Source organism: Amphiura filiformis, chromosome 8 (assembly GCF_039555335.1).
Source record: "Amphiura filiformis chromosome 8, Afil_fr2py, whole genome shotgun sequence".
Lineage (NCBI taxonomy): Eukaryota > Metazoa > Echinodermata > Ophiuroidea > Amphilepidida > Amphiuridae > Amphiura > Amphiura filiformis.
Window position 1 is genome coordinate 13,907,707 of NC_092635.1, and position 27,788 is coordinate 13,935,494.

The 27,788-nt window shown below is 38.2% G+C and overlaps 1 protein-coding gene across 1 annotated transcript in view; it reads right to left on the bottom strand.

The window, feature by feature from the left end:
• The window catches only part of LOC140159426 (uncharacterized), a 42,991-nt gene that overhangs the window by 9,509 nt on the left and 5,694 nt on the right, over positions 1-27,788 (bottom strand). The window contains exons 2-10 of the mRNA XM_072182900.1: positions 25,257-25,622; positions 24,223-24,387; positions 23,887-24,109; positions 22,881-23,067; positions 22,277-22,464; positions 14,268-14,332; positions 11,438-11,640; positions 10,833-10,913; positions 1,063-1,273 (exon numbers count right to left, since the gene is read on the bottom strand). Of these exons, the coding sequence (XP_072039001.1) occupies positions 1,063-1,273; positions 10,833-10,913; positions 11,438-11,640; positions 14,268-14,332; positions 22,277-22,464; positions 22,881-23,067; positions 23,887-24,109; positions 24,223-24,387; positions 25,257-25,622 (1,689 nt within the window). The remainder of the gene's footprint in view (positions 1-1,062; positions 1,274-10,832; positions 10,914-11,437; positions 11,641-14,267; positions 14,333-22,276; positions 22,465-22,880; positions 23,068-23,886; positions 24,110-24,222; positions 24,388-25,256; positions 25,623-27,788) is intronic.

Below are 27,788 nucleotides of genomic sequence, written 5' to 3' on the forward strand. Positions count from 1 at the left end.
ATAAAGAAAGTCCGCAGTCATGTAACCCGTCCTACACCAAAACCTGATCGTGTTATGAACATTTAATTGATAAAGTCGTGTGCAGAATCTTGTTAGCTCCAACTTGATACCAAATTTGCCACCAAAAACTCTAAATTCAGAGAGGTTGAGACCAGTATATGAAATTTGGTGCATTTTTAAAAGTTGCAAATTAAAAATGGACCACGCGGAGCTGTAGAGGTGAATGGCACAACGCGACCATTGACATAGCCCGAAATAACCGCTAGGTCATATCGATCGCATCGTGCCCTAGTATTCATCAGTAAAGCACTGTAGCAATACATGCGTTCTAAATTAACAATTGAATAAAGCGCGCACTTGGAATAGTCGACATGAGTTCATCGTGGGCAAGCAAGCTTGACCACATTGCCATGCTAAGCAATTTCGACCGCGTTATCGTTTTGATTTGCAACTTTTGAAAATGCACCAAATGCCATAAACTGGTATCAGTCTTTGTCACTTTTGAGTGTTTGGTATCAAATTTGGTATCAAATTAGAGCTAACAAGATTCTGCACACAACCGTATCAATCAAATTTTCATAACAAGATCAGGTATTGGTGTAGGACGGGTTACATGACTGCGGACTTTCTTTATTTGAGCAGTTTATATATTGGGTTACATACATTTAAATGTACGCTGCGACATTAATATTGAGACCATTGCACAGCTGATTGCAACAAGTGAGGTAAGCTGAGGTATCATAATGCATATTGGCATACGATCAACCGTTTTGGAATAATGATCATTCACTATTAAAGGAGGGGGGTGCTTAGTTACTTTTTGGTATGTGTTTATAATACTCTATTATTTAGTCGTCTCCTTCCAATTCTTTTGAGTTAACTTTATAGATAACCATGATAACTACCAGAAAACTAAAAAATTGAAGCCGAAAGAAAAGATTCGATGGAAATAACAAAATGTTCGTAGAATATTGCAAGCCTGTTTCTCGGTCAGTCATTGTTCATCTCTTTACAGACTCTTTCAACAGTTGGCAAATAAAGAATCCTAATAGCTTGTCTTACCTGTGTAAGATGTGAATTTGTGAGCTTTTACTGCATCGTCAATGTACGACAGAGTAAGAGGAAATATTGGAGACGCTCCAAATCCCATAATAATCTGACCAATCACAAGCCACTTCACTGGACCCATACCTGTCTTCTTTGATTCTTCTACGCATGGGCTGCTTGAATTATTTGAAAATGTGTCAAATGAGTTGTTTGAATTGGGCGCCATTTTGAATCATCCTCACAAACACCTGTATTCATGGAAATAGTCAGGTGTGCAGTTTCCATACCACCGGCAAGAAAACTTTGAGTATCAATGGGTTCGGAAAGAAAATGTGGCATGGCGCAAAATATGAAAGAAATAGCGACAAAAATAGCCCCCGTTGCGATCCATCTTGGACGATGAGACGTGTGTCCATAGTAGGTCACAAATATGATCAAGCCAAGACTCGTGGCATCATTTAAGACAGACAAGGCGGCTACTTCTGAAGAAGACAGTTGAAATTGTCTCTCTATGGTGGTTATTATGCCCATTAAGTACGTGAGAGCACATAAGAATATCGCCAATATTATACCCGCATGTGCTGTAAATACCACAGGTCTTGTCAGACGCTGTAAGAAAGCTGGTTTAAATGGTCCACATCCACAGAGAGTATCCGAGTTGAGAACATTTGTAGTACTGGTACCTGTTATGTCATCCAAAGACTGGTAACGATTACCATTACTAGGTTTGGTATATTCAGTAGATTCAGCCATTTTCAAGTGTGTTCAAAGCTAGATCCTGACGCTGAGCTAATATGTAGTGGTGCTACTGCTTTACTGAATAGAAACTTTTATTTACCGATTCTGGCACTATTCAAATTGAACGTTGTATAACCTGAATTACATTGTGTTAAAGTATTATATATCACGATCTAATCCAACCATACGATAGAAGGTAATTTTGAAAATTGAGTGATTATCATCATTAATTTGCACAATAACCGACTGTGCTATTGCTAAAACCTTACATCCCTAGCATACTTGGTTCATTAATTATAAGATTTTACAATGCCAATTCCTTATATATTTTATTGTTTTTTACTCCATATATTTGCCCGTATCTCATTTTGGCAATTGACACCTTTGGTCTTGTTGGGTCGGATTGTGTCACATATAGCACACATATGCAGACGCTTGAGTGCCCAAATTTGCGTACATAATAGTGTGACACAGCACAAACATGACAAAGGGAGTACAAAGCGTATTCATATCGCCATGGGAATTTGTTGGTGACGTCAAGTTTAAATGCCAGAGTTGGTCAAATTTGCCGCCTGAATACATTTCATACATTTCATATACATAAATTAAGGTGTCAAAGTATCACATACAATATTATTCGGGAACTTTAAAAAATCAATTGTCCAAGGACTGCAGCTTTGGTTACAAAAGGACTGTCGACCTTTTTCGGAAAACAGTCTGTCGACCTTTTTCGGAAAACAGTATGTCGACCTTTTTCATTGATAAAATTGAATACAGGTATTAATCGGGTGTACAAACAAGAATATTTAAGGGTACGTTGTGAGAGAAAGAACATTTTCTCTGGGAAAAAACTGAGTTAGAAAGTGAATGTATGCTTTCTATAATTGACCTGTATGAGCTAGTCAATTTGTATAGCCACTAATGTGCTATTGTTCCAGCAATCATGATATTAATGCATGGAGCGTAAGTGTTCTTCTCTTCCCCAAAAGTGCTCTTCTCTTCCCCAAGTCCGGTTTATGAAATAACATATCTATCAATACAAGGGATCAGTGCAGAAAGAACATGTTTCCTGAAGAAAGAGTGGTGAAAGCAGCACCATTTTTGAAATCGTCATTTGTGCGAGGATCTCATACGCAAAGGATATATAATTTAAGCCTTCGGTCGACTTCGCTGAACAGTAATTTCCGCAGGACAAATGAATCAGAATTATACATCAGGAAAAGTCAGCGCAACAGAACTTTGTAATCAACAAGAAGACTGCCGGATAGTAACATTCCTGATCTATGTATTTTGTTGATTCTGAATGATTGTATGCAAGCATCTACCAAAAAGTAATGATCCCCTTTAAGGGATATGGAATGAGCGTTTTGAGCGTTTCGACAGTATTTTTTGTGGGACATGAGAGCACATCAAACATATCGTATTGCATTCTGAATACTAAGAATGTCTTTCTGATATCAAATAATTTTAATTTTTGAAATTCACGATATAATACAAATTATTAAAATTTGATATTTTTCACATTTTGATATAACTTAAAGTGTATGTAGGTAGGATGAAAAGCCGACGATCAATTGACAATTTTGACCTTTCATATTGAAGATATGGATTTTTTTCCCAAAAAGACCTAATTTTTTTTTTTGTTTTTTTTTAAAAAATCCATATCTTCAATACGAAAGTTCAAAATTTTCAATTGATCGTCGGCTTTTCATCCCACCTACATACACTTTAAGTATAAATCATCAGATTTGTAAAGTTTACTTCAAGTACTGTTAAATATCAAAAATATCAATTTTTAATGATTTGCCATAAAATGTGTATTAAATTGCGAATTTCAAAAATCAAAATTATTTGATATCAGAAGGACATTTTTCGTATTCAGAATGCAATTCGATATGTCTGATGTGCTCTAATGTCCCACAATAAATACTGTCCAAACGTTCATACCCCATCCCTTAATGAATGTACCATTATTCCAAAACGGTTAATCTTATGCCAAATTTGGGATATGCATTCTGCGCATTATGACACCTCGTTAATCTTGTTGCAATGATCCTAATATTAATGTCGCAGCATACATTTAAATGAAAGTAACCCAAGATTTGAAAGTTGCAGCAAAATCATATTGCCTTGTATTCAGTGCCATATACGGAATGCAGTCGGAGATATAGTCAGTCAACTCAGAAGTACAAAGTAAATATAGACCTCGGAAACTGAAGGTATGAGAATAATAATTTCAGTGCAATGCGTATGTAAATGCTTCTTTGGCGCTCTTTATGCGTCGCGGATTTTTTAACACGCACTGCGTGTGACGCAAAGCATCGATCCCCGATGTAACAGATTTACTTTGCACTTCTGAGTTGACGGACCATAACATGCAATACAGAGTTTCTGCTAACGTGCTAGCAAGCCTTGCTTTCCCCAAGAATAACGGAACAATTTCTTTTTCTTCTGCAATCTTTAATTTAGATATTTGTATTATATTAGTTGCATTTCTTTCGTTTTCAGCTGTCCATGAAATGGTATCAGCCTATATTAGTGTACCTTACTTGTCAACAAGTTGTTTTGGGCCACCCTGTGTTAACTAGGGACCAATAATGTTTATCTCATCCGTGTTCGATTGTCGGAGTTTTAGATTGTCGGAAAGTGACACAAGTGGTTTATACTTGGGACCAATAGCTTAGTTTCCCCTCTAATAAAAGGTAATCCCAGCAAACACAAAAACGTTTTTAAAACGTTTTAAATAAGTTATATTTTGGGTTTTGGTTTAGGTAAAAACGTTTTAATAACATTAAAATGTCGGGTTATATAAAGGTCATGAAATCGTTTTAAAACGTTTTGTATGAAAACACACTACAACAATATTTTTAAAATGTTTTCGAAATGTCATTCTAAACTATTTTTGCAAACATTTTTGGGCAAATATTTTGTCAACACTTAAATAACATTATGTTAAAATATTTTCACCCAGCAAACACAGAAATGTTCTTAAAATGTTTTTTACAAAACGTTTTAATAACATTTAAATGTCGGGTTATATAAAGGTCGTGAAAACATTTTAAAACGTTATTGTAAATATTTTGGGCAAACATTTTTTTGCAAAATATTTTTTCAACCCCAAAATAACATTCTGTTTAGAATGATTTGTACCAAGTTTTCAAAAATGTTTTTGGAATGTTATTAAAACGTTTTTATACCCTTTATATAACCCGACATTTAAATGTTTTCTGTAAAACATTTGTGTTTGCTGTGCAGTAAATTACCAACAAATGTTATTTAATGTTATGAAAACGTTTCATACCATTAATGTACCCTTTATATAACCCGACATTTAAACGTTTTCTGATAACCTTTTATAACCTTTTGCGAATGATGTCGAAAACGTTTTGTGTTTGCTGGGATAGCGTATACGAGAAATGTAGACAACTACCGTATCCCGACAACTGTCTTCTGGAACACGTAGTAGATTGCTGGTCACGATTGCGATAACCAAACAATCTACTAAGTACGTGACCTGAGGTATTTTAGGCTACTGAGATTAATTGAACTGAACTGTAAAGAAGTGTTTAATATAGACCCTCACCTCAGGTCCTAGAATAATGTAGCTAAAGACCAGAATGCAATTTAAGGAACAACATATAAAATAGCCGGGTTTAATTATATGATTTTGCCAATATTGGAGCTTATTGGCAATATTTGGTTGGTAATTTAACCATTGTCACAGGTGCACCGCAAAAGTGCGGAGGCCAACTTCATGCGTACCTGCAATGTTCTAACACGACTTACCTGTGTAGGATGTGAAATTGTGAGGTTCCACTGCGTCATCAATATATGACAAACTAAGAGGAAATATTGGAGACGAGCCCCATCCCATAATAATCTGACCAATCAAAAGCCACTTCACTGGACCAATACCCGTCTTCTTTGACTCTTCAACACACGGGTCGCTTGAGTTCTTCGAAAAGTTATCAAAAATGCCTAATGGCGCTATATTTGAATCGATCACACAAACGCCTGTACTTTTTGAACTACTCTGCTCTGCAGCTTCAGTACCGCCAGTAAGGAGACTTTGGGTATCAATGGGTTCGGAGAGAAAATCAGTGTGGCATAGCACAAATTATGAATGAAATAGCGACAATAATATCACCAGTTGCGATCCATCTTGGACGATGTGACTTATGTCCGTAATATGTCACAAATATTATCACGCTAAGACTCGTGGCATCATTTAAGACAGACAAGGCGGCTACTTCTGAAGAAGACAGTTGAAATTGTCTCTCTATGGTGGTTAATATGGCATTAAAGTACGTAAGAGCACATAGGTATATTGCTGTTGAAAAGCCTGCATGTGCTGTAAATACTAAAGGTGTTGCAAAACGCTGTAAGAAGGCATGTCGAAATGGTCCACATCCACATAGAGTATCCGAGTGGAGAAAATTAGTAACGGTAGTACCTGATATGCCGTCCAATGATTGGTAATGCTTTCCGTTATTCGCTTTGGTATGCTCAGTAGCTTCGGCCATTTCAAAGAGTGTTCACAGTGTGCAGTATAGATATGCCTTTATTGTTTCAATCCTGATGTTTGTCGCTTCTAATTTCAATTGATGATATCAAACACAAAATAAACTAAACATCAAATTCACAGATCATAAAGCCAAAAAAGATGTTTTGGTAAATGATGATATATACTTTTGTTTATTTCAGATCAACGTGTTCTCATCGATGTGGCCATTCAGCTTACCATTGGTTCAGTGACACAGTTACACAAGTAAACAATGACCCAGATTTATTTTATTTATTATTGATATTTATCTTCTGGTATCTAGTGAGGACTTTGACCTCTCAAGAAGGGTCTGTAACCTATTTTCGCATTATGGCCACGTGCTTTTAGCTTCATCTTTAGGCGATATCTTTGACGCTGTAGTCTTGATAAGAATATTTTTTAGTTTAAAATTAACTTGAACACTTTTCTCCTGTCCCTATGAGAAAATGGTTGAACATTTACAAACTAAATAACCGTATATAGAGTTACAATTACATTAAAAAACTTAAACAACAAATGCTGGTGTTTATAGTACTCTAAATGGCCCAGCATTTAAAAGTTTGTAATTAACTCCCTTTTATAGGGCTTCCGACTAACAGACTCTCTCTCTCTCTCTGTGTTGTTGCTGAATATGTTTCCGAATGACAGCACCACTTTCCACTCAGTAGCTCTCCTCGTGGCCAAGTCACCCCCAAACCGGGTCTCCATAGCTGAAGTTGTATGGTGTGCCACGGTTTCTTTGGGTTTTTTTTTTGGGGGGGGGACCTTTTTGGTATATCGATGGTGGGTTTTCAGTGAAGAACAATGAGCTCAGTGGGCACATTTGGGCAATTTTGGTATACTGATGGGTTGCAAAAAGTAAGTATATAGAAAGTCGACATCCGAAAGTCAATGTTTTGCATCAAGTTTTCAAAAACGTTTTCTGCTTGTTATTAAAATGGTTTATATGCCTGACCAGACAATTAAATGTCTTCTGTAAAACGTTTCATACTGCAGTTACTGTCCGTTTTCCTATACACAATACACAGAGCTCTCACAATTGACGCGTGACCTTTACAAGTAGTAATGTTAGAAGTATAGGCAATTGCCTAGTTAACGTCACTGTGTGAAAAATAACCGGCCAATATTTAAAGTATTCTCTGAAATTCTAGAAAATATAGTTTTGTAACATGTCCTAAATTTTTAGCTAATTTAGGTGTTTGGAAATATTCGCACTTTGGTGTTTTAGTGTATGTTATAGGTAATAGGACATTGCCTAGTTAACGTCACGGTGTGAAAAATAACCGGCCAATATTTTTATTTTTTGTATTCTCTGAAATTCTAGAAAATATTGTTTCCCAGCAAACACAAAAACGTTTTTAAAACGTTTTAAATAAGTTATATTTTGGGTTTTGGTTAGGTAAAAACGTTTTAATAACATTAAAATGTCGGGTTTTATAAAGGTCATGAAATCGTTTTAAAACGTTTTGTATGAAAACACACTACAACAATATTTTTAAAATGTTTTCGAAAAATGTCATTGTAAACTATTTTTGCAAACATTTTTGGCCAACTATTTTGTCAACACTAAAATAACATGTTAAAATATTTGCACCCAGCAAACACAGAAATGTTCTTAAAATGTTTTTTAGAACATTTTAATAACATTTAAATGTGGGGTTATATAAAGGTCATGAAAACGTTTTTAAAACGTTATTGAAAATATTTTGGGCAAACATTTTTCGCAAAATATTTTTTCAACCCCAAAATAACATTCTGTTTAGAATGTTTTGTATCAAGTTTTCAATAATGTTTTTGGAATATTATTAAAACGTTTTTATACCCTTTATATAACCCGACATTTAAACGTTTTCTGTAAAACATTTTTGATTGCTGAGCAGTAGATTATCACAAAATGTTTTTAAGGTTATGAAAACGTTTTATTCTCTTAACATACCCTTTATATAACCCGACATTTAAACGTTTTCTGACAACCTTTTATAACCTTTTGCGAACGATGTCGAAAACGTATTGTGTTCGCTGGGTTTGTAACATATCCTAAATTTTTAGCTAATTTAGGTGTTTGGAAATATTCGCAATTTTGTGTTTTAGGAAGGATAACACCAAAAAATATGAAGAAATTATTTCCAAACCGTGTTAAGTCTGCAAACCATTATGCCTCTCATTTTCAAGAACGCTGGTTAACAATAAGCACACTATTGTCTCATTTCGTAAACAAAAGCCTACACAGTATTGTTACCCTGCCTCCGCTTTATAATCGTTCACCCAACTGAAACTATAATACCAGCTCATTGCTCATTTCACAGAGAAGATCTATTTAATCACTTGAGCTGTTTTCAATGAGTGTTATCTTGGTTTAATAGCTTTTAATGGGGTTAAAGTCCTGCAAAAGTCGTGGTGAATTATACTGTAGACATGACTGCATCATGTTATGTTTGCTGGGTAATTTACCTCATAAGTTGACACATCCATCTCGGTTTTTCTTTTCTTTTTAGAGTTTAAAAAGTAACTATTGGCAAGAGTGATGATCGACCAAAAGCATAGTTTGACTATTTACATATTAATTAATTGTTGTTGTTAATCAATTCATTATAATGATTAGATATCATCTTTTATAATAATAATAATAATAATAATAATAATATAAAATATACTCGTATAATAATTTAAAAATATCGCCAAGCAGATTATGAATTTAAATATTTTTCGAAAACTTTGTTTGCATGTCAATTGGTACTAATTTTGGCCATGCATGTAGTCATGATAGTAATGTTTTGGCTACGTTTAAGACCCTAATTCTGTTTCTATATGATTACAATGTTTAAGTTCCGTTTAACCGTCCATATATCATATACACTCTTGACTGAACATACTGTTCTTTATGATAGTGGAAAGACTATAATGACTATAAAGAGGTAGACATCTTTTCATCCGTGTATCTTCAGTATTCGTGACTATATTTTAAAATACATATTTATAAATACGCACGTGACCACTTCCGCGCTAGCATAACAGCTTGTAGACAGTAAGTCTCGAACTGACCATCTAAATAGCGGGCGTTCTTCCTGTACATTTGAACTGTGTTTGAATGCAAAGGCGGTAAACAACACGAGAGTGGTTATATTGTAAACGTTTGCGTCGAAAAATATTTTTTCGTCGTTAAATACTTTAAAAATGTTGCTTTTGATAACATATTACAAATTCGGAATCCCCCTTTGTGTAATAATTTTGTTATACAATTATGGGGCGGTCACCCACAGCTGTCACCCACCTTTGCACAGTATTTTTGAGGGGCCTGATGAGAGCACATCAGACATTACTAATTACATTCTGAATACGAAGAATGTCCTTCTGATATCAAATAATTTTGAATTTAAAAAAAAAATGTATGGCAAATGAATAAAAATTCATATTTTTGACATTTAACAGTCCTCGAAGTAAAATTGATAAATCTAAAGATAATTATTTCCTTAAAGTATAACATGTAGCTGGGAGGAAATGTTGACTTTTCGTATTAAAGATATACATTGTTTTCCTAAAACAATTAAAAACTTTAGGCCTTTTTTGGGGGGAGGGGAATGTGTACCTTCAATACGAAAGGTCAAAAATTTCCAGTGATTATCGGCTTTTCCTCCCGGCTACATACACGTTAAATACATATCATTAGATTTCTAAATTTTACTTCGAGGACTGTTAAATATGAAAAATAAAAAAACCATATCAATTCTTAATAATTTGCCATAAAATGTGTATTGTATCGTCAATTTTAAAAAGTCTAAATTATTTGATATCCGAAGGACATTCATCGTATTCAGAATGCAATTCGATATGTCTTAAGTTCTCTCATGTGATACAAAAAATACTGTGCAACGTTATTATCCGATACCTTTTAATACTTAAATTTGATGATATTTATTTACAGAGTTTCTATCCTTTTAAATGGCCCGAGGATTTGGTCACGCTTGCTGGTCTTGGTATGTCGTACCCATGGATCACGTGCGCATTTATAAATAAATATTTATAAATATAGTCGAAGGTAGCTGATCTGTATTTAGCAAATTAAAATTGTATATATTTATTTCACGTTTTATGGCGCAATTATGTTGAATCTTGTTAGACTGAGTATCTTTGAGCTAACAATTCTTCATTGATTTTATTCACCGTCGAGGTGGTTTCGTTATTCTTTAATGTGGCTTACACTCCAACTGGAAATTACCTCTAACCCAATTCTATTACAGAATGTGTGTTGCGATTATTAGGAAGTAACGTAAAATGGCATATCATACTAGCAGTCGAAGCGTGTGATTCAAAATTCGCTAGTAATTAAACGCTGGTAAAACATTATGCAGTAAAATGTATGCTCCTTAATGCTCGTAAGACGTAACACCCCGGCATAACACCGAGTCTCGAATTGCAAAAATGGTAAAGACGGGATGTACCCACATGGAACGTTTACGGTTACGAGCCCTGGTTACAAACATTAAATAGTTCACTCCGTCGTTACTTTGGTGTAGTTTGTCATTTCAATCTTGGGGGTTTCCTTCGTTTTACATCCACTCTCTTCTAGCTTTTCACTTGCTGACGACTGCAAAATAATATATAAAAACATCCACTTTGCCATTATTGCTCACTTTACCACGTTTACATACATACATATGTATCTTTCATATAGGACCTAATTATTTTCGTATTATTACAAATGGCAATTCATAATGTATGATTTCAGTCAAAATTTTATTTTGTTAATCTTTGCCAAAGATTATTATTAGTAACAATTGTCAAGGAGGTTTTCTAATCATTTTAAGCCGAAATAATGAGGTAAAATGAAAAAAAAACTACCTTCTGTGTAGTTAACTTAACGCTATCATGTCTATGGGGGAATTGGCGAATAAAAACTCAAAATTTTACCATAATTAAAGCACTTCTTGTTCACATGGTATTTTAGTAAACCATTGGAAATTACAATCATGCAAAAGGTAGAAATTCACACAAAAATTGAGGGCGTCGCTGTGGAGCAAATCACACTTTAAGACCTATTGTTTTCCTTGTGAGACTGAGAGTAATACGTTAGTCTTAATCTTGAGAGAGTAATACGTTAGTTACACCTACTGGTTTCCTTGTGAGAGAGTAGTACGTTGCAGCATAACATAGTATTCCTATAAGTTGTAGACAAGTTATGGTTCCAAAGAAGGCATAACGATATGTGACTATATCATATAACCAGCAAGCTCCTCGTTCGCCACAAGTATGTTGCCAATAGATACACGTACTGTTGATAATGGCGCCCATGTATATCGGAGGTGGGAAAAAACCTATAATAAATAGAACCAGAAACCAAAATAGGCCTATTAGCCCCTATATAAACTCCTGGTTGTTGGTTCGAGTCCCGGTTTGAGTCCCATTGTAAGTGCCGTATTTTTCTCCACATTTTTAGGTCCCGTTTTGCTATCCGACCTTTCTTATTTCTGGCAACAAACTTCAAAATGCTTCTTCTGCCAAACAACATTGCAGGCTGACATTATTTGCGCACAAGAATTTTTATTACCATGTACCTTTAGGGTGTTGACAGATTTGGGGTCAAAGGTCATTAAGGGGTAAAAATCTTAGAAATGCATTATCTAGGCATCTGTAAGGGGCACGAGGCTCAAACTCGGTGACAACAAACCTTATGATCAGGGAAACATTTAGGAACATTTTTCAGGGGGCAGGTCAAAGGTCATCTGTGGTCAGATCTTAGAATTGCATTATCTGGACATCTGTAAAGAGTATGGGGCTCTTATGTAGGGTTCAGGTCAAAGGTCAGCTGGGGTTAAATCTTAGAATTGTGTTATCTGGACATCTGTAAGAGGTACGTGCTCAAACTCGGTGAAGACAACAAACCTCGTGACCAAGGGAACATTATGGAACATCTTGCAGGTCAAAGGTCATCTGGAGTCCAATCTTAGAATTGCATGATCTGGTCATTTTTAGGGGTATATCCACCCTTAACACTAATGCATTTACCTATCACCTCCAAAACACCAACATGCCAAAGCTAGATTTGTGGGCTGTCGTTACCACCATTTGCAACTAGGTCTTTTTGGCTATTTCTTATAAACCTCTTCGATTAACATTTACTCGCAGATACATACCGGACCTTTATTAAAAGTGTTTGTAAGCTGTAAGCTGTAAGTAGTAATTCCATTACTGTCAATCATCACGATGATCACTTCTAGTTGTAGCAGTATTATATTCAACATATTTTCTAAGATTTTTGTTCAGTGCACTAGTACAAGGTTTTGGAGGTTATGTTGTGAAAGGTTTGATACGCAAATAAAACTCCAAGGTTTTGTTTGGAGTGAGTCATTTACATATTGTTGCCGAGATTAGTAAATTGATATCCAGATAGATAACCGTGAATATGATTTAAGGAAAAGTATCGTTAAAATGTTTTTATAAAACACATTCAATGGAATTACAAACGTAAAAACGGAAACTATATCAAACACGTAAAGGATGTATCCACCAATCACAACATTATACCTCATATGATAGAATTTTAATTATCAAGCACGAATCACGTTGTTTTATTTGAAACAAACTCATATTGACCATAAAAACGAATTAATACAGCCGTCTGCAACACGCGATAGTCAAAATTCTCGGTCGCCGAAATTGTCCAGTGCATGATGACGTCCTAGTAATACAATGAAGGCTGACAACAATTGAGCACAAGCAACCATGACGTCATTGCACTGGACAATTTGAGAGCCGGCTGTTTTTATTCGTTTTTATAGTCAATATGAGTTTGTTTCAAATAAAACCACGTGATTCGTACTTGATAATTGTTTTTCTAACATATTATAAGGAATAATGTTGTGATTGCCCCGGGTGATTGCCGGAGTCATCCTTTTAAATGAAGCTGCTGTGTGGTAGTTGTTGTAAACAGATTACACTAAAGAGATAATAGTACAATCGGGCTGTCCATATTACACACACTATACACAAAAGTATTGCAACATTGATGAAAAAGGAAGAATTCCGCAAACTGTAAGTTGAATGTTGATCCAATATGGGATTTCACATGACGTACTGCATGGAAATGTTCCTTGCTGAAGTACGTAAGATTAGGCTAATATAAATTACCACTTGTGGTGACAATCATACATCCATTCCAGTGCTTAGAATGGCGGAAAGACTGAAATCCGTTTGAATGCAGAGAAGAAGAAACTTAAGTCCAAAAATATTACGATGTCTTTAATACAATGGTCTCTAAATGGTTCAATTGTTTTTTTATGTTATAAGAAAAATGGTGGTGGGAGAATGATTCATGAATGTGTCAGGTGGAAGAAATTATCAGCCTTAGAAGACAATTCCTTCAAGGTGTGGAGGACTCAGAAGAACAGATGATTAATTGTGTTTTTAACTGATTGAGTGTCCCAGGTTAAAGGAGAAATAAAAACAAACAAACAAACAAACAAAAGAAAGATCACATGGCTAGCCCATAAGGCATCAGATTATCCTTAAATTTAATCGCACCAAAAATATTGTCTTGGGTGTTCATTATGTGTTTAAATGCCACTATGTCATTTATGTCCCTCTTTGACTGCTATTTTCGTTCAATCCCCACTTCAGTGCACCTTTCTTCCGTAACCCTTTTTCCTGATGTCTTGCAGAAGGTCGATTAAACGATTTGACGACCATTCTAAAGGCATCTGGAGATTTTATGGACTTAAGTTTCGTTGGCCCTGTATTTAAACGTGGTCCCGTCTTTCTGCTATTGTAAGTACTGGAATAGGCGCATGATGTTACTACAAGTGACACAAGGTGTCACTTCATCTACGACGTCAACTGTATCAACTAGTATCATCGAATGATGGTTTAAATGGGGCATTCAAAATCATGTTAATTTGATCATTTCATTGGCTTTTTAAATATTTTCTGGTTAATATTTCCTTACCTAAACATTTCTCTACAAGAGATTTTAATCCTACTGCTACAGATCGGTCATCGGGGTCAACGATTCTGCAAAAAAAAAGGCAAAACAGTTTTGTAAAGCTTTCCAAATATTGTACTTTGTGCTTAGCATAGGTAAAATCAAATTTTGCATAATATTCCAATCGAATGTGTTTCTCTGGTGTAGGTCACATTAGAATATTTCACACGAGGTTGATGAGAAAATCATGCTAGATCTAATAATAATAATAAGAATCCATGTCATTTGTGTGAAATTTTGATAAACTATTGATACATTAATGAATACAATATGCTAAAAAATATACACTTGTACGATCATCAGGGTTTTAGCATTTGTTTCCGTTTATATATTGTGCTTGTCAGGGCCGTAGCAAGGTTGTAAAATGTGGGGCTGCCATGACAAATGTGGGGCGGCCAAAATACAACCAATTGAACCATTAATAGACAAAATCTGCAAGTGATAAACTCACTGCTTGTGTTTTTCTACCTTCAATATTTCGACTAGTTAACTGAGACTCTTTATACTTCTATACTTCCATAACGGAATACAATGTAATTATAAATGTCGCCAAAATCTTGTTAAGAAACTTAACCATGCATTGCGATTTGCTACTACGGTTTACATCCATTTCGCCTTTCAACACAGAGTAAATATCAAAAGAATAGTTAGTCCCCAAGTAGTCCGTCAAAAAGTACCCTCGGCAAGGCGAACAACCGAGCACCCAATCCAACCCCCTTATAGACTAGGAGCCCAGACAATTTATTCAGCTCATCAGACACAAAAGGTTTGATGGCCTGGTTATGTTAGTATAGGGCCAAGATTCAAAATTCCATATTGCTGCCGGGTCACAGCCTGTACGTTTAGCCTGGGGGTCACAAAATAGGGGGCCAAAAATGCATTTATTCAGCTCAAGAGACACATGGACAAAACTTGTTGGATATCACTCCCAGGAGGATACTTTTCATGCCTATAGCAATGACAGCAATGTGGGCCCGTACGGGGGCCCAGACAGTAGCCCCAAAGGGGCCCGCCCATATGGTGTTATTCAGCTGAAGAGACACATGGATGAATCTTTTGCATTGGAACTATTATACATTGGGGTGCACAAAATACCAATGACAGCAACTTTTTCCTGTACAGGGGCCCAGACAGTAGCCTCAAAGGGCCCGATGTCCCATACCTGGTTATTCAGCTGAAGAGACACATGGATGAATCTTTTTGCATTGTGACTATTACCCATTGGGGTTTACAAAAATACCAATGACAGCAACTTTTTCCTGTACAGGGGCCCAGACAGTAGCCTCAAAGGGCCCGATGTCCCATAACTGGTTATTCAGCTGAAGAGACACATGTATGAATCTTTTTGCATTGGAACTATTACCCACTGGGGTTTACAAAAATACAACGACATCAACTGTGTCTTGAGCAGGGGCCCAGACAGTAGCCTCAAAGGACCCGATGTCCCATAACTGGTTATTCAGCTGAAGAGACACATGGATGAATCTTTTTGCATTGTAACTATTACCCATTGGGGTTTACAAAAATACCAATGACAGCAACTTTTTCCTGTACGGGGGCCCAGACAGTAGCCTCAAAGGGCCTGATGTCCCATACCTGGTTATTCAGCTGAAGAGACACGTGGATTAATCTTTTTGCAGTGGAACTATTACCCATTGAGGTTTACAAAAATACCAATGACAGCAACTTTTTCCTGTACGGGGGCCCAGACAGTCGCCTCAAAGGGTCCGATGTCCCATAACTGGTTATTCAGCTGAAGAGACACATGGATGAATCTTTTTGCATTGGAACTATTACCCATTGGGGTTTACAAAAATACCAATGACAGCAACTTTTTCCTGTACGGGGGCTCAGACAGTAGCCTCAAAGGGGCCGACGTCCCATAACTAATTTATTCAGCTGAAGAGACACATGGATGAATCTTTTTGCATTGGAACTATTACACATTGGGGTTTACAAAAATACCAATAACAGCAACTTTTTCCTGTACAGGGGCTCGGACGGTAGCCTCAAAGGGCCCAATGTCCCATGTTAACACCCTATTTGGTAAGTCCACCATGAGTTAAATTGATGTACCAGTGCTGAAGGATCGGCGTCAAGTCTACACTACATCAAAAGGTCAAAGATTTTACGAAGCTAATAGGAATCTGCAACCAGATACACGCGCATTTTGTTTTTGCAAGCGCTCATTATCTTGCAGAACTTGCAAGACCACTCAGCCTGCTGTTTGAGCTTTTCTTCTTCAAGGGGAGTTTTCCCAAGCCAATGGAAGACTGCATCTGTCATCCCTATTCACAAGAGAGGTTTGAAGTCTAATCCACCTATGTACCGCCCCATCTCTGTTCTGCATCATCAGCAAGATCGTGGAGACTGTTGTACAGAATCCACTTCAGAAGTATCTCCTTGGAAATATATAACTGATATCAGATAGACAGTTGCGATAACACAGCACATATTCTGACCCAAGTATGGTCCAACTCCCTGGACCGAGGGCAACATGCTGCGTCTGGTTGCCCTGGATATCAAAGGAGCATTCGACAATGTCTGGCCATTATGGCCTTTGCTCGAAACTCATAGCAAAAGGAGTATCCGGCAAGCTGCTCAGCTGGATTAGGAGCTGCCTGACAGATCGTTCCATCAAAGTTATCTGACCAGTCATCAAGTACTTCCTCCATCAATGCATCAGTGTCCCAGGGGTTAATACTGGGCCCACTTCTGTTCCCTGTCTTCATTGATGACCTGGGTGATGATAGTAAAAACCAACTCTACCTCTACGCAGATGATTCCACCTTGTTTTGTGAGATTACATCTAGAGACAATATAACATAACATAACATAACATTATACATAATAGGCATTTATGGAGCGCCCACAAAGAACGAAGTGCTTTTATTTACAAGAGAATAATATATGGTACATGGACCAGAGACATAAACTAATACAAACAATACAAAGCATAATACATGTCAAGACAATTTTGATAGGAGCATGAAAAAACTACTTGAACAGGTATGTTTTCAGATTTGCTGTGATGGAGTACCCCAGCTTAATTCCCTGATGTCACGAGGTAGAGAATTCCATATCCAGGGTGCACATGATTCAAATGAATGATCACCAGTACGTGGATTGGTTTTGGTAGAAGTGTTTTGTCCTTTGACGAATTAACGAGTGGCATACACAGATGTTTTAACCGAAATCAGATCTTGACGATATGATGGAGATTGTAAATGGAGGCATTTGAACACGAAGACCAGTAGTTTAAACTTGATACGTTCGCGAATTGGCAGCCAATGAAGGAGACGTAGTAAAGGAGCACTGGGAGGGTCTCGGCCAACAAGCAACAAGGTGTTGCAAACGCGTTAAGTCACCTTCATTGGCACCATAGAGCAAAACATTACCATACATGTAGTCAATCCGGGAGATAATGAGCGACCGAACAGCAAGTTTACAAGCATCTTGTATTAAGTAACGGCGGATGCGTAACAAATTCCGGAGATGATAGCTAACACATTTAATGATGGAAGACATATTTTGGACTTTCATACGCAACGGAGGATCGAATACGATGCTAAGGTTCCGCAAAGACTTAGTTGGTGTTATTGTTACATTACCAAGAGTCAGAGTGATATTATTAAGTCGGGCAGGGAACCCTGAAGAAACAGCAACGAAAAATTCGGTTTTAGCCTCGTTTAACTGCAATTTGTATAAAGTCATCCACTGCTTGGGGGAGCGAGTTGGCACAGCGGTAGTTCCCTCGCCTTGCACCACTGAGGTCCCGGGTTCAAGCCCTGGTGCGCCCAAGGACTCATGTGCACTTGGTTTATCCCGATTCCAAGCTCGCTCTCGCAGGTTTTCTCCGGGATCTCCGGTTTCCTGTATCGCAAAAATCGGTGATTAGTTGTTTGGTTATCAAAAACTTCCTTCACCCAATGGAATTTGGGGAGCTGCACAGATAATGGTGGATGTTACAATCTAAAATGCGGATAGGTGTGCGCCGTTCGGCAGCAACTGGCCTAGTTGATGCGATCTGATTGTGATGATTCACCATTGCAGCAAAATTACAGTGCTTTGAGTCCTCTAATATCTAATCTCAGATCAAAGCTAATGTAAATTTGCGTGTCGTCGGCATAATTGTGAAAGTAGACACCATTTGCACGAGGAGGTTTTCCAATCAGGTGAGTGTAAGCACTGTATCGATAACACAACCCTGAGGTCATTACTGCTAGTCTGAACAGAGACCTGGAGAGAATGAGGATCTGGGCAGACAATGGAAGGTGACCTTTGAGCCATTGAAATTTAAGGCAATGACCATATCAATAAAGAGGAATCTAACCAAGCTAGATCTTCTGTTTGGACCGCCAAACTTGCTGAGAAGGAGGAGCTGGAGATCCTGAGAGTCACAGTCGACAGCAAGCTGACCTGGACAAGGCAAATTTCTAACATCTCATCCAGAGCAGGACAGAAGCTGGGCGCTCTGAGGAGAGTTGCAAATAAACTTGATGTCAGAGGCAGAGCAACCGTTTACAAGGCCCAAGTCCGCAGTGTGATGGAATAGGCCTCACTGTCTTGGATGAGTGCCACCACCACCACTCTAGGATTACAAGACTCTATCCAGAGATAGACCCTTCGAATCATAGACGCTGAACAAGTACAAAGCTGAACATCACATATCCCCATCAAAGACGTCAAGTGGCTACAGCAACAGTCCTCTACAAAATGCATATCAGTTTGTGCCCACCAGATCTGATTAAGGCACTGCTACCAAAGCCATTTGTAGTCAGAAGAGCTACCCATAGACGGGAGGGGGAATTACGGGCCCGGGGTTAAAATGAACGCACAGGCCCCCTTTGATCAGCGATGACATGCAGGTCTTCATAAGTGTGTGTGGGGGGCGGGGGGAGGGGCATGCTAATAACAATAGTGGCGTAAATTTCTTTGTGACATTTTGGTGTAAAATTCTTGAAAATATGTTGAAGCGGAGCGAAAGTAGCATGTTTAGATGCCACATGATATTGAGTTTCTTGAACAAATTATGTGATTTGACAATTTCAAGCTCAAATAATCAAAATATGAACATTGAAGGGGACAAATGCACGTGAAGTGCGCACAAATATGTAATTTCGCTCCCAGATTGAGATTAATTACTTCCGCGTGAAGGGCAGAAAATTTGCCAATTTCAACGCCAATATTAAGTTAATAATCAAGTACAAGTATGCACATTGAATTGGACAAATGTGCGAAAATTATAAAAGTAACGACTTTTGCTCGTGAAGTGCGGAAAATTGCCAATTTCAAGCTAAAACGAACAAATATGAACATTGAAGGGGACAATGCGAGAAGCGAGCTAATAGTTGCTTGTACAATGTATATTAGCTTAAATTTGGCAAGAAACATTCATTTCCATAACATTGGGCATGGGGGGGGGGGTGACATAGACTACCCCAGGATTTACACTAGATTGACAAGTTCTTGATTTGAGGCTACTGTCTGGGCCCCGTACAGGAAAAAGTTGCTGTCATTGGTATTTTTGTAAACCCCAATGGGTAATAGTTACAATACAAAAAGATTCATCCATGTGTCTCTTCAGCTGATTAACCAGTTATGGGACATCGGGCCCTTTGAGGCTACTGTCTGGGCCCCCGTACAGAAAAAAGTTGCTGTCATTGGTATTTTTGTAAACCCCAGTGGGTAATAGTTCCACTGCAAAAAGATTAATCCATGTGTCTCTTCAGCTGAATAACCAGTTATGGGACATCGGGCCCTTTGAGGCTACTGTCTGGGCCTCCGTACAGGAAAAAGTTGCTGTCATTGGTATTTTTGTAAATCCCAATGGGTAATAGTTACAATGCAAAAAGATTCATCCATGTGTCTCTTCAGCTGAATAACCAGTTATGGGACATCGGTCCCTTTGAGGCTACTGTCTGGGCCCCCGTACAGGAAAAAGTTGCTGTCATTGGTATTTTTGTAAACCCCAATGGGTAATAGTCCAATGCAAAAAGATTAATCCATGTGTCTCTTCAGCTGAATAAATCAGTTGTTGGACATCAGGCCCTTTAAGGCTACTGTCTGGGCCCCCGTACAGGACAAAGTTGCTGTTATTGGTATTTTGAGCACCCCAATGGGTAATAGTTCCAATGCAAAAAGATTCATCCATGTGTCTCTTCAGCTGAATAAATCAGTTGTGGGACATCAGGCCCTTTAAGGCTACTGTCTGGGCCCCCGTACAGGACAAAGTTGCTGTCATTGGTATTTTTGTACACCCCAATGGGTAATAGTTCCAATGCAAAAAGTTTTTCCATGTGTCTCTTCAGCTGAATAACACCATATGGGAGGGCCCCTTTGGGGCTACTGTCTGGGCCCCTGTACAGGCCCAAATTGCTGTCATTGCTATAGGCATGAAAAGTATCCTCCTGGGAGTGATATCCAACAAGTTTTGTCCATGTGTCTCTTGAGCTGAATAAATGCATTTTTTGGCCCCCTATTTTGTGACCCCCAGGCTAAACGTACAGGCTACGACCCGGCAGCAACATGGACTTTTGAATCTTGGCCCTATACTAACATAACCAGGCCATCAAACCTTTTGTGTCTGATGAGCTGAATAAATTGTCTGGGCTCCTAGTCTATTACGCGCGCACTGTTGTTTGATGTGGTCATTTATTATAACTTCTAGCAACATTATAATAATGTTAAATTCTAAACATTTACAATACCAACAGCTATCACACTAATATTAACACATATATATTTATCGACTAACTCATCCTTTTATGCTTTTTTGTGGTAATTGTTATTCTATAAACTGTAAATTTGTGGCAAATTGAGGGCGCTATTTGCATATATTTTTAATTTAATTTAGCCAAATAATATAAGTTATTCCCTACATTTCATGATAACAAGTTTTTTTGACAATTTCCTTGTTATTTGTTAATAATTTGTTTTAATGACATTATACCAGTGTCTACCCCTTGTAAAGATGAAAACACAATTTAAGATTAATAGCGCCATCAGTGTTCACTTTTACTTAAAAATGATGTAGTTTTACATGCCATCAAACAACCGTATGCGAAATCTTATGGGATCACTCTAATAAATAATCGCCCATTCAAATAAACGAAAAAAAAGATGGCTAGTTTTCCATTCATCTCGTTTTTTCGGTACGAGCACCCAAACAGCGCTTTCGGCATGTGCGAATGCTCCAAAACAGAACAAATTGTTGCATAAAATTAAAATGATATGACAGTAAAATTACAATCATAAGTTCCTGTCATGTTTGTGTGAAAAAAATTGCCAATCATTCCCGTTAAGCTATAATATGTTACACTTTGTAATTACTAATCAACAGAGAAGTCCAAAATACCTCAAAAATCTTTTGTTTTTACCGAAAATCATTAGGGTTACATGGCGCATTGATTTGGTGGAGTCACAGAGGAGTAAGATAAGACAGAGCGCGTACCACCAGTCAAAGTCTCCGCCTCATCCGATAATGAGGGCCGATTGTTCCATGAAATGCGACAGGCGAGACTGCTACGCAATTACCGCGTATTTTCATGGTCTATCGCGTATACGCGAAGGCACGCAGCGCTGGCGTGATTGTTTGACACAGCACGATCGAACAACCGGCCCTCATGAATATGCGAGAACTGGTACCATACAATACACGGGGACGTTGACTGGTGGTACGCGCTCTGTCTTATCTTACTCCTCTGTGGTTGGAGTGCACTTGTGCCTTGGGTACTGATTTCTCGGGTTGGCTGGCTGGGGACTATGTCTTCTGGGTCGGTAGAAGCTTAGGTCCCCTGTTCAATATTCTCCAAAACACAAATGAAGGGTTGGGTTAAGATTATGATACGGTTATCTCATTTGCATATTGGTGAATATTGAATGAAGCAAGTACCAACCGTCGTCCGGACGCACTAGGCGCATGCAAGCTGTATAATAGCTAGCTAGTCTCTCTGAACTACCAATAACATTACCTGACCGTTATGAATATAAGCGGATTATAAACAAGTGAAGTAAAGAAAATGGTCAAGGCTCCTAGAACAATGTAAATTGTCAACATATAAGGATTGCAATTATCACGACATAAACCGGAAGTGGCAGTGTCTTCTGGGCTCGAGGTATTGCCTACTGTGGCTTGCACACACTGGCAATGATTGTAAATCTGTAAAGATAATCATAAATAATAATAGTGTTACTTTATATTGGCAGTGGTTTTCCCCCTATTAAAAGCTGTCAGGCTGGAATCAGTTGGAATATTCTGATGATTCCGTTCAACAGTTAATACGAAACACTGGGATACGAACTAGTGTAATTTCAACACCTTAAAACTAGAACGTTTTTTTGAGGCCGGCAAAATAACAAACTCACCCAAATTGTCAATAAGCATATCCTGTTCTTGGGTTAGCGCCCCAAACAAAACGACTTACATAAGCTGATAAGCAAGTTTGTATCGTATAACATTTCAACCAGGTCTTTTATGACGAGTCTGGAAGTTGCTCCCTCTCCCGTTCGGTACCCCCACTGAAACCCAATTGATATAATATATATAATTATTTCACCATTGCAGATTGCTTTTACCTTTGTGCTCCCGAAAGGGCTGGTCTTTCCTCCTACGGTACCGTTAAGTTCCAAGCAACCTGCATGACAAGGCGAAATATATGCAACCCCATCAGCACCGCAGACTGGTTGGAAAATTTCAGTAGGACACCCACAAGCAGCATTACAGGTACTCTGAAGTGAGGCTTGAATTTGCTTGATTTCTATACTATAATAATAAGAAATTAATATTTATGACGGGTTTAAGTTATTATGCACACTTCTATTGGGTACTAAAGACCTATGCAGCACCGTTTCCTTTGGCATCAAGGCTTGGTAAACCTGCCACAATATCGTGGTTTTGTATTCCTTTTCATGATTTAGGAAGCACTGTGATGTTTCTCAAAATCGTTTCAAATAAAACAATGTAAAATCTACACTTATTCCACATTTTTGGAGACATATGTTGAAAACAAACGCAAATCTGTAAACCAGTTTTCTGTAAATTGGGACCCAAAGTTACAAAAAGCCTGAAAACAGTGCACCCCAAATTTGACGCACATGCCAGTAGCACCCTCCTTTTTGTGTCAGCCAAATGTCAGAGGATGATTTAAGGAAGCCCTATCATGCACTGTAAAAGTGTTATCACGCGAGTTTCAACTGCCACTTAACTTCTCAAATCCCATTGAAGTCTGTGCAAAAGATGTTGTTTTAGAATTGCCCGTGTGTCATTATTACTTAGTCGATTTCAAATCTAAAGTGATGTATGCATGAAGGATAATTCACACCTTCTGTAGATAACATAAAATGTGAAATCGACCGACATTTTGAATGTGTTTTTATTGTAAATATATCAGTCCAAATTCAAATTTAACCATACACGTTTATGCAGTGGTCTCGGGCAGTGGTGTCATGTTCACTCACACAGCTGCTAACCGCAAGTTGACCCCAGTGGAGTGCTGGGAAGTGCCTAAATCATCCTCTGGCCAAATGTAGAGGACTACATGTTAATTTTTTAATTTGTTAAAAAGTACCGCAAAGCACTTACTTGGAAGACACATCAATCTTATTCACATCTGCATAAGGAACATTAATACCAGCCACAGGAGGGTTAGAGCATCCGATAAACATCTTTATAGGCACCGTCACCAAGCCAACGGCGAGACAAATAATGACAAAGATGAGGCACTGTTTGGTATCCAATTTAAACCGTCTGCACACAAACGCTGATACTATCAGACCCATCGTCAAACAAGGAACAAAAATTGCACCTGAAAAAACAAATGGTTCTATTGAACAAGTTGACGAAATGAGCTTCCTTTATGATCCACCGCTTTTACCTATTTGATTTGAGCGTATGATCTACATTTTCTATTAAACTTACCAACATACATAGATGCATCTTTAGGGCTCAAACCAAATTGATTCTGCATAAATTTGACGGTAAATGTTCGGCCTATACTTGCAGAAGCCACTTCACAAGCTCCCGCCAGAATTAAAATCATAAGACTCGTATTAGACAGCAGTCGCTTAACTGTGCTTAGAATACCTGAAAATATAGTGGAAGGAAAACAATATAATAATGTGCTTTGGATCGGGAGAGCTTGGCGCAATGGTTAGGGTACTTGCGTTTAGTGCATGAGGCCCTGGGTTCAATTCCCGGCGGTGGCGATTTGCTGTGATATTGACTTGGAAAAAAAAAAGTCTGAAATTAATTGGCAACTGCTGTAGAATTCCGCTCTCCCCATGGTTCATTTAGAATTGGGTAAATGAATCATGAAAGTACTCCGTCCTTCGGAGGGACGTTAAGCCGTCGGTCCCGTGTGCAGAGAGCCATACCTGTACATGTATTTCGCAGCCAGTTTCGAAAAGAGTAGGGTGTTAACCCCTGACTGTTCCGAACCCGTCCCGGTGTTCAAATGGACCCCAATGGAAATAAGCTTCAATAGAGGCTTTCTTGGATCATCCAGGGTTGTCAAAACCCGGACAAATCAAATCAAATCAAAACTTGCTTACGTTACTTTGTTTCGCGCGCGTTTGATTGATTAATTTTCGGGCAGTTTGATGCATTTATATATATTTGTTTCTATTTTCCAACATTTTTAGTAATAATTCGTTATAAAAACAGAAAAATTAGGTGTTTTTTTTTCTCGTGTAAGAAATAGGTTAATAAACGCATATTACTTGTTGCTCGAGAAATTAATGCATGTCTAATTAATTGATGCGTCTCACTTGCATTAGACGCATTAACATCAGCGCGCGTGCATGATGCTGTCTAATTTCTCTCCCAACAAGTAATCATGGTAATACGCGTTCATTAACCAATAAATAAACGATACTTGGGACTATTGCTCGCAACGGTTTTAGTTAAGGACGTAGACTCTCCCTTTGCAAGTTATACATAAATAATTGACATACCTCTGATAGCATTGATAACTCCAATGTTATCACTATTGCCAGTCTGGTGTTTGAATAAATCACCAAGTGCATCGTCTCCTTCATCATTATTATTATCTACTTCATCCAGTCTCTCAGGCTTCCCCACATCCTTTGGTTTAGGCATACGTTTGGGATAAAAGAACAACGGGATGGCAATAATTACTAGAAGTCCTCCTGAGACGAGGAAGCCGAGCCACCAGGCGCCAAGCCATCGTGGATCGTACTGAGGAATATCCGGGATAAGATTAGCGTCGACTCGATCGAAGTCCACATAGAGGGAAGTAGCCCGAGAACCAAGCATCAATCCGGCGATGGGTCCCATTGTTGCGAAGATTAACATAAAAGCTGGGAAAGGGTATATGAAATGAACGTAAATTAACTCAGAAATTAGATTCAATTAGAAGTCAATCAAATCCAATGAATGTGTTCATTTAGTATTAAATCCAGGTCTGAATTCATTTAAATTACCTTGTGACAACTAAAATACCTTGAAATTTGGAATTAAACCACAATACTGGCCTTACTATAACATTGCTACGTTGCGTATGATATCATCACACTTCATCAGGCAATTGACCCGCTGGACTGGTCATGTGACGGACCGCTATAGGATCGGCTTGATGTTGCGATTTGGTAGTTTACGCATCTTGCGAATGTTAGTGAGCTTTGGCAAAAAATTGCATTGATCATTTCCTAGCGAGTGTGTAGAAGAATTCAATTATCACAGATATACTCTTTTTAGGTGTTGTGGTTCTTGAGTTATGTTGTAAAGAGGGCTGAAACAACAACAAAACTTTTGTAAAGCGTACATAACTCATCAATAACAATAAATGAAGCACGTTTAAAAAAACCCATCAAAGTGTTATTTTTCAATAATATATTGATTTAAATAATGAAAATCATTTTTTTTATTGCTTCGACCAAAAATACGTTGTGTACCCCTAATGCCTCGCCGGTGCCACTGTTCCTCCCTGTCTATATGGTTGCATCCTCAATGTTTATGGAATGATCTGTTGTTGTTGGGTGTGGGTTTTTTTTTTTGGGGGGGGGGGACTCTGAATTTTAGGGCTTGCTTGGTTTCACCCGCATAGGATTCAGTGCAATCTTTGCCTCTACACACAAGTCCATACCCACACATTTTTATTTCGGTTGCTTGTCCACATTAACCCGTTTTCCACGAAAGGTAGTATTTTCTGGTTTAAACGAGCCTGCAATCCCGTATACGCTTTTAGATGTTTCTTAACCCCAGGTTCCTGAGATGAACGGTACCGTTGCCCGCGCTTTAGTAGGTCAACCATCTCCGTTCGTTTGTTGGTTGTCGTGGCTTTTCTTTTTGTTGGCTTTCAAGAATGCCCAATTCGGGTAGCCACAGTTTTTGAGTGACTTTTAGATGTGATCGTTATCTTTATCTTTTCACTTATGATAGTGAACACTCTGTACTGGAGAGTTCGTATGAGAGGATGGTGATCTTTGAGACCCGAATTGTAGATAATGATCTGTGTGCGTGGATTTCCTATATACTTTGGATGATAGGGAGCCGTCACCTTTCATGGTAATAAAAACAATCAAACAACATGAACAAGGGGGTTGTATTTGCAGAGTTCTTGGGTGAATTTGATATTCTCATCTATTTCATTGATGTGATGAAAGAAGTTTTCCAACTTTTCCTGAATACGCTCTAAAACAACGAAAGTGTCGTCGACAAAACAAAGCCAGAGGCGTGGGATGCACCCGTGTACATTAGTAATGAGTAGTGGATCTTGTTCAAAACTTTCCATACACACGTTTACAACTATAGGTAACACAGGGGGAACCCATGACACACCCATGTTGTTGTTTGTAATATTTGCCTTGGTATGAAAAATATGTTGTTTTCAAACAAATTTCTACTACAAGTTCCACAATTTGATCCACGCTACAATTCGTGCGTTCATGTAAAGAGGCATCATTTTTGAGGCACTCTTTCGCCACTTTGATGGCAAAGTCTGGTGGGATACAAGTGAAGAGAGCACTTACATCGTATGAAGTTATGGTCTCAATTTCTTGAAGCTTTAACGTCTTTGATCTGATTGACAAAATCCTGCGTGTTTTTAATGTGGTGCGGTGACTTCCCGACTAAGGGGCGGGATCAGGCGCGTAGCAAGCGGGGGACAGGGTGGACGAAGTCCATGGGCCCCGAGGGTTCAGGGGCCCCGAGCACAAAAGCGAAAATTAAATAAGGGCTGATAATGGAGAGCAGGGCCGGATTTTTATACCATTGGGCCAGATGGGCCCGGGTCCAGGGCAACAAAATTTGGGGCCCCAAAATTGCCTTATGCATCTTTCTTTTAACTCCAATAACAGCATGTTTTTTGGTCAAAATGGGGCAAAATTGCGCATTCAAATACCAAAATTTATGTTGAACTGGGGCCAAAATAGTCTGAAATTGAATTGAACAAAATATGTTAGTCCCCCTTGGTCCCCCATTAGTTAAACCAAAACTTGGCCTCCTCGGCACGTGAGTTCGGGGCC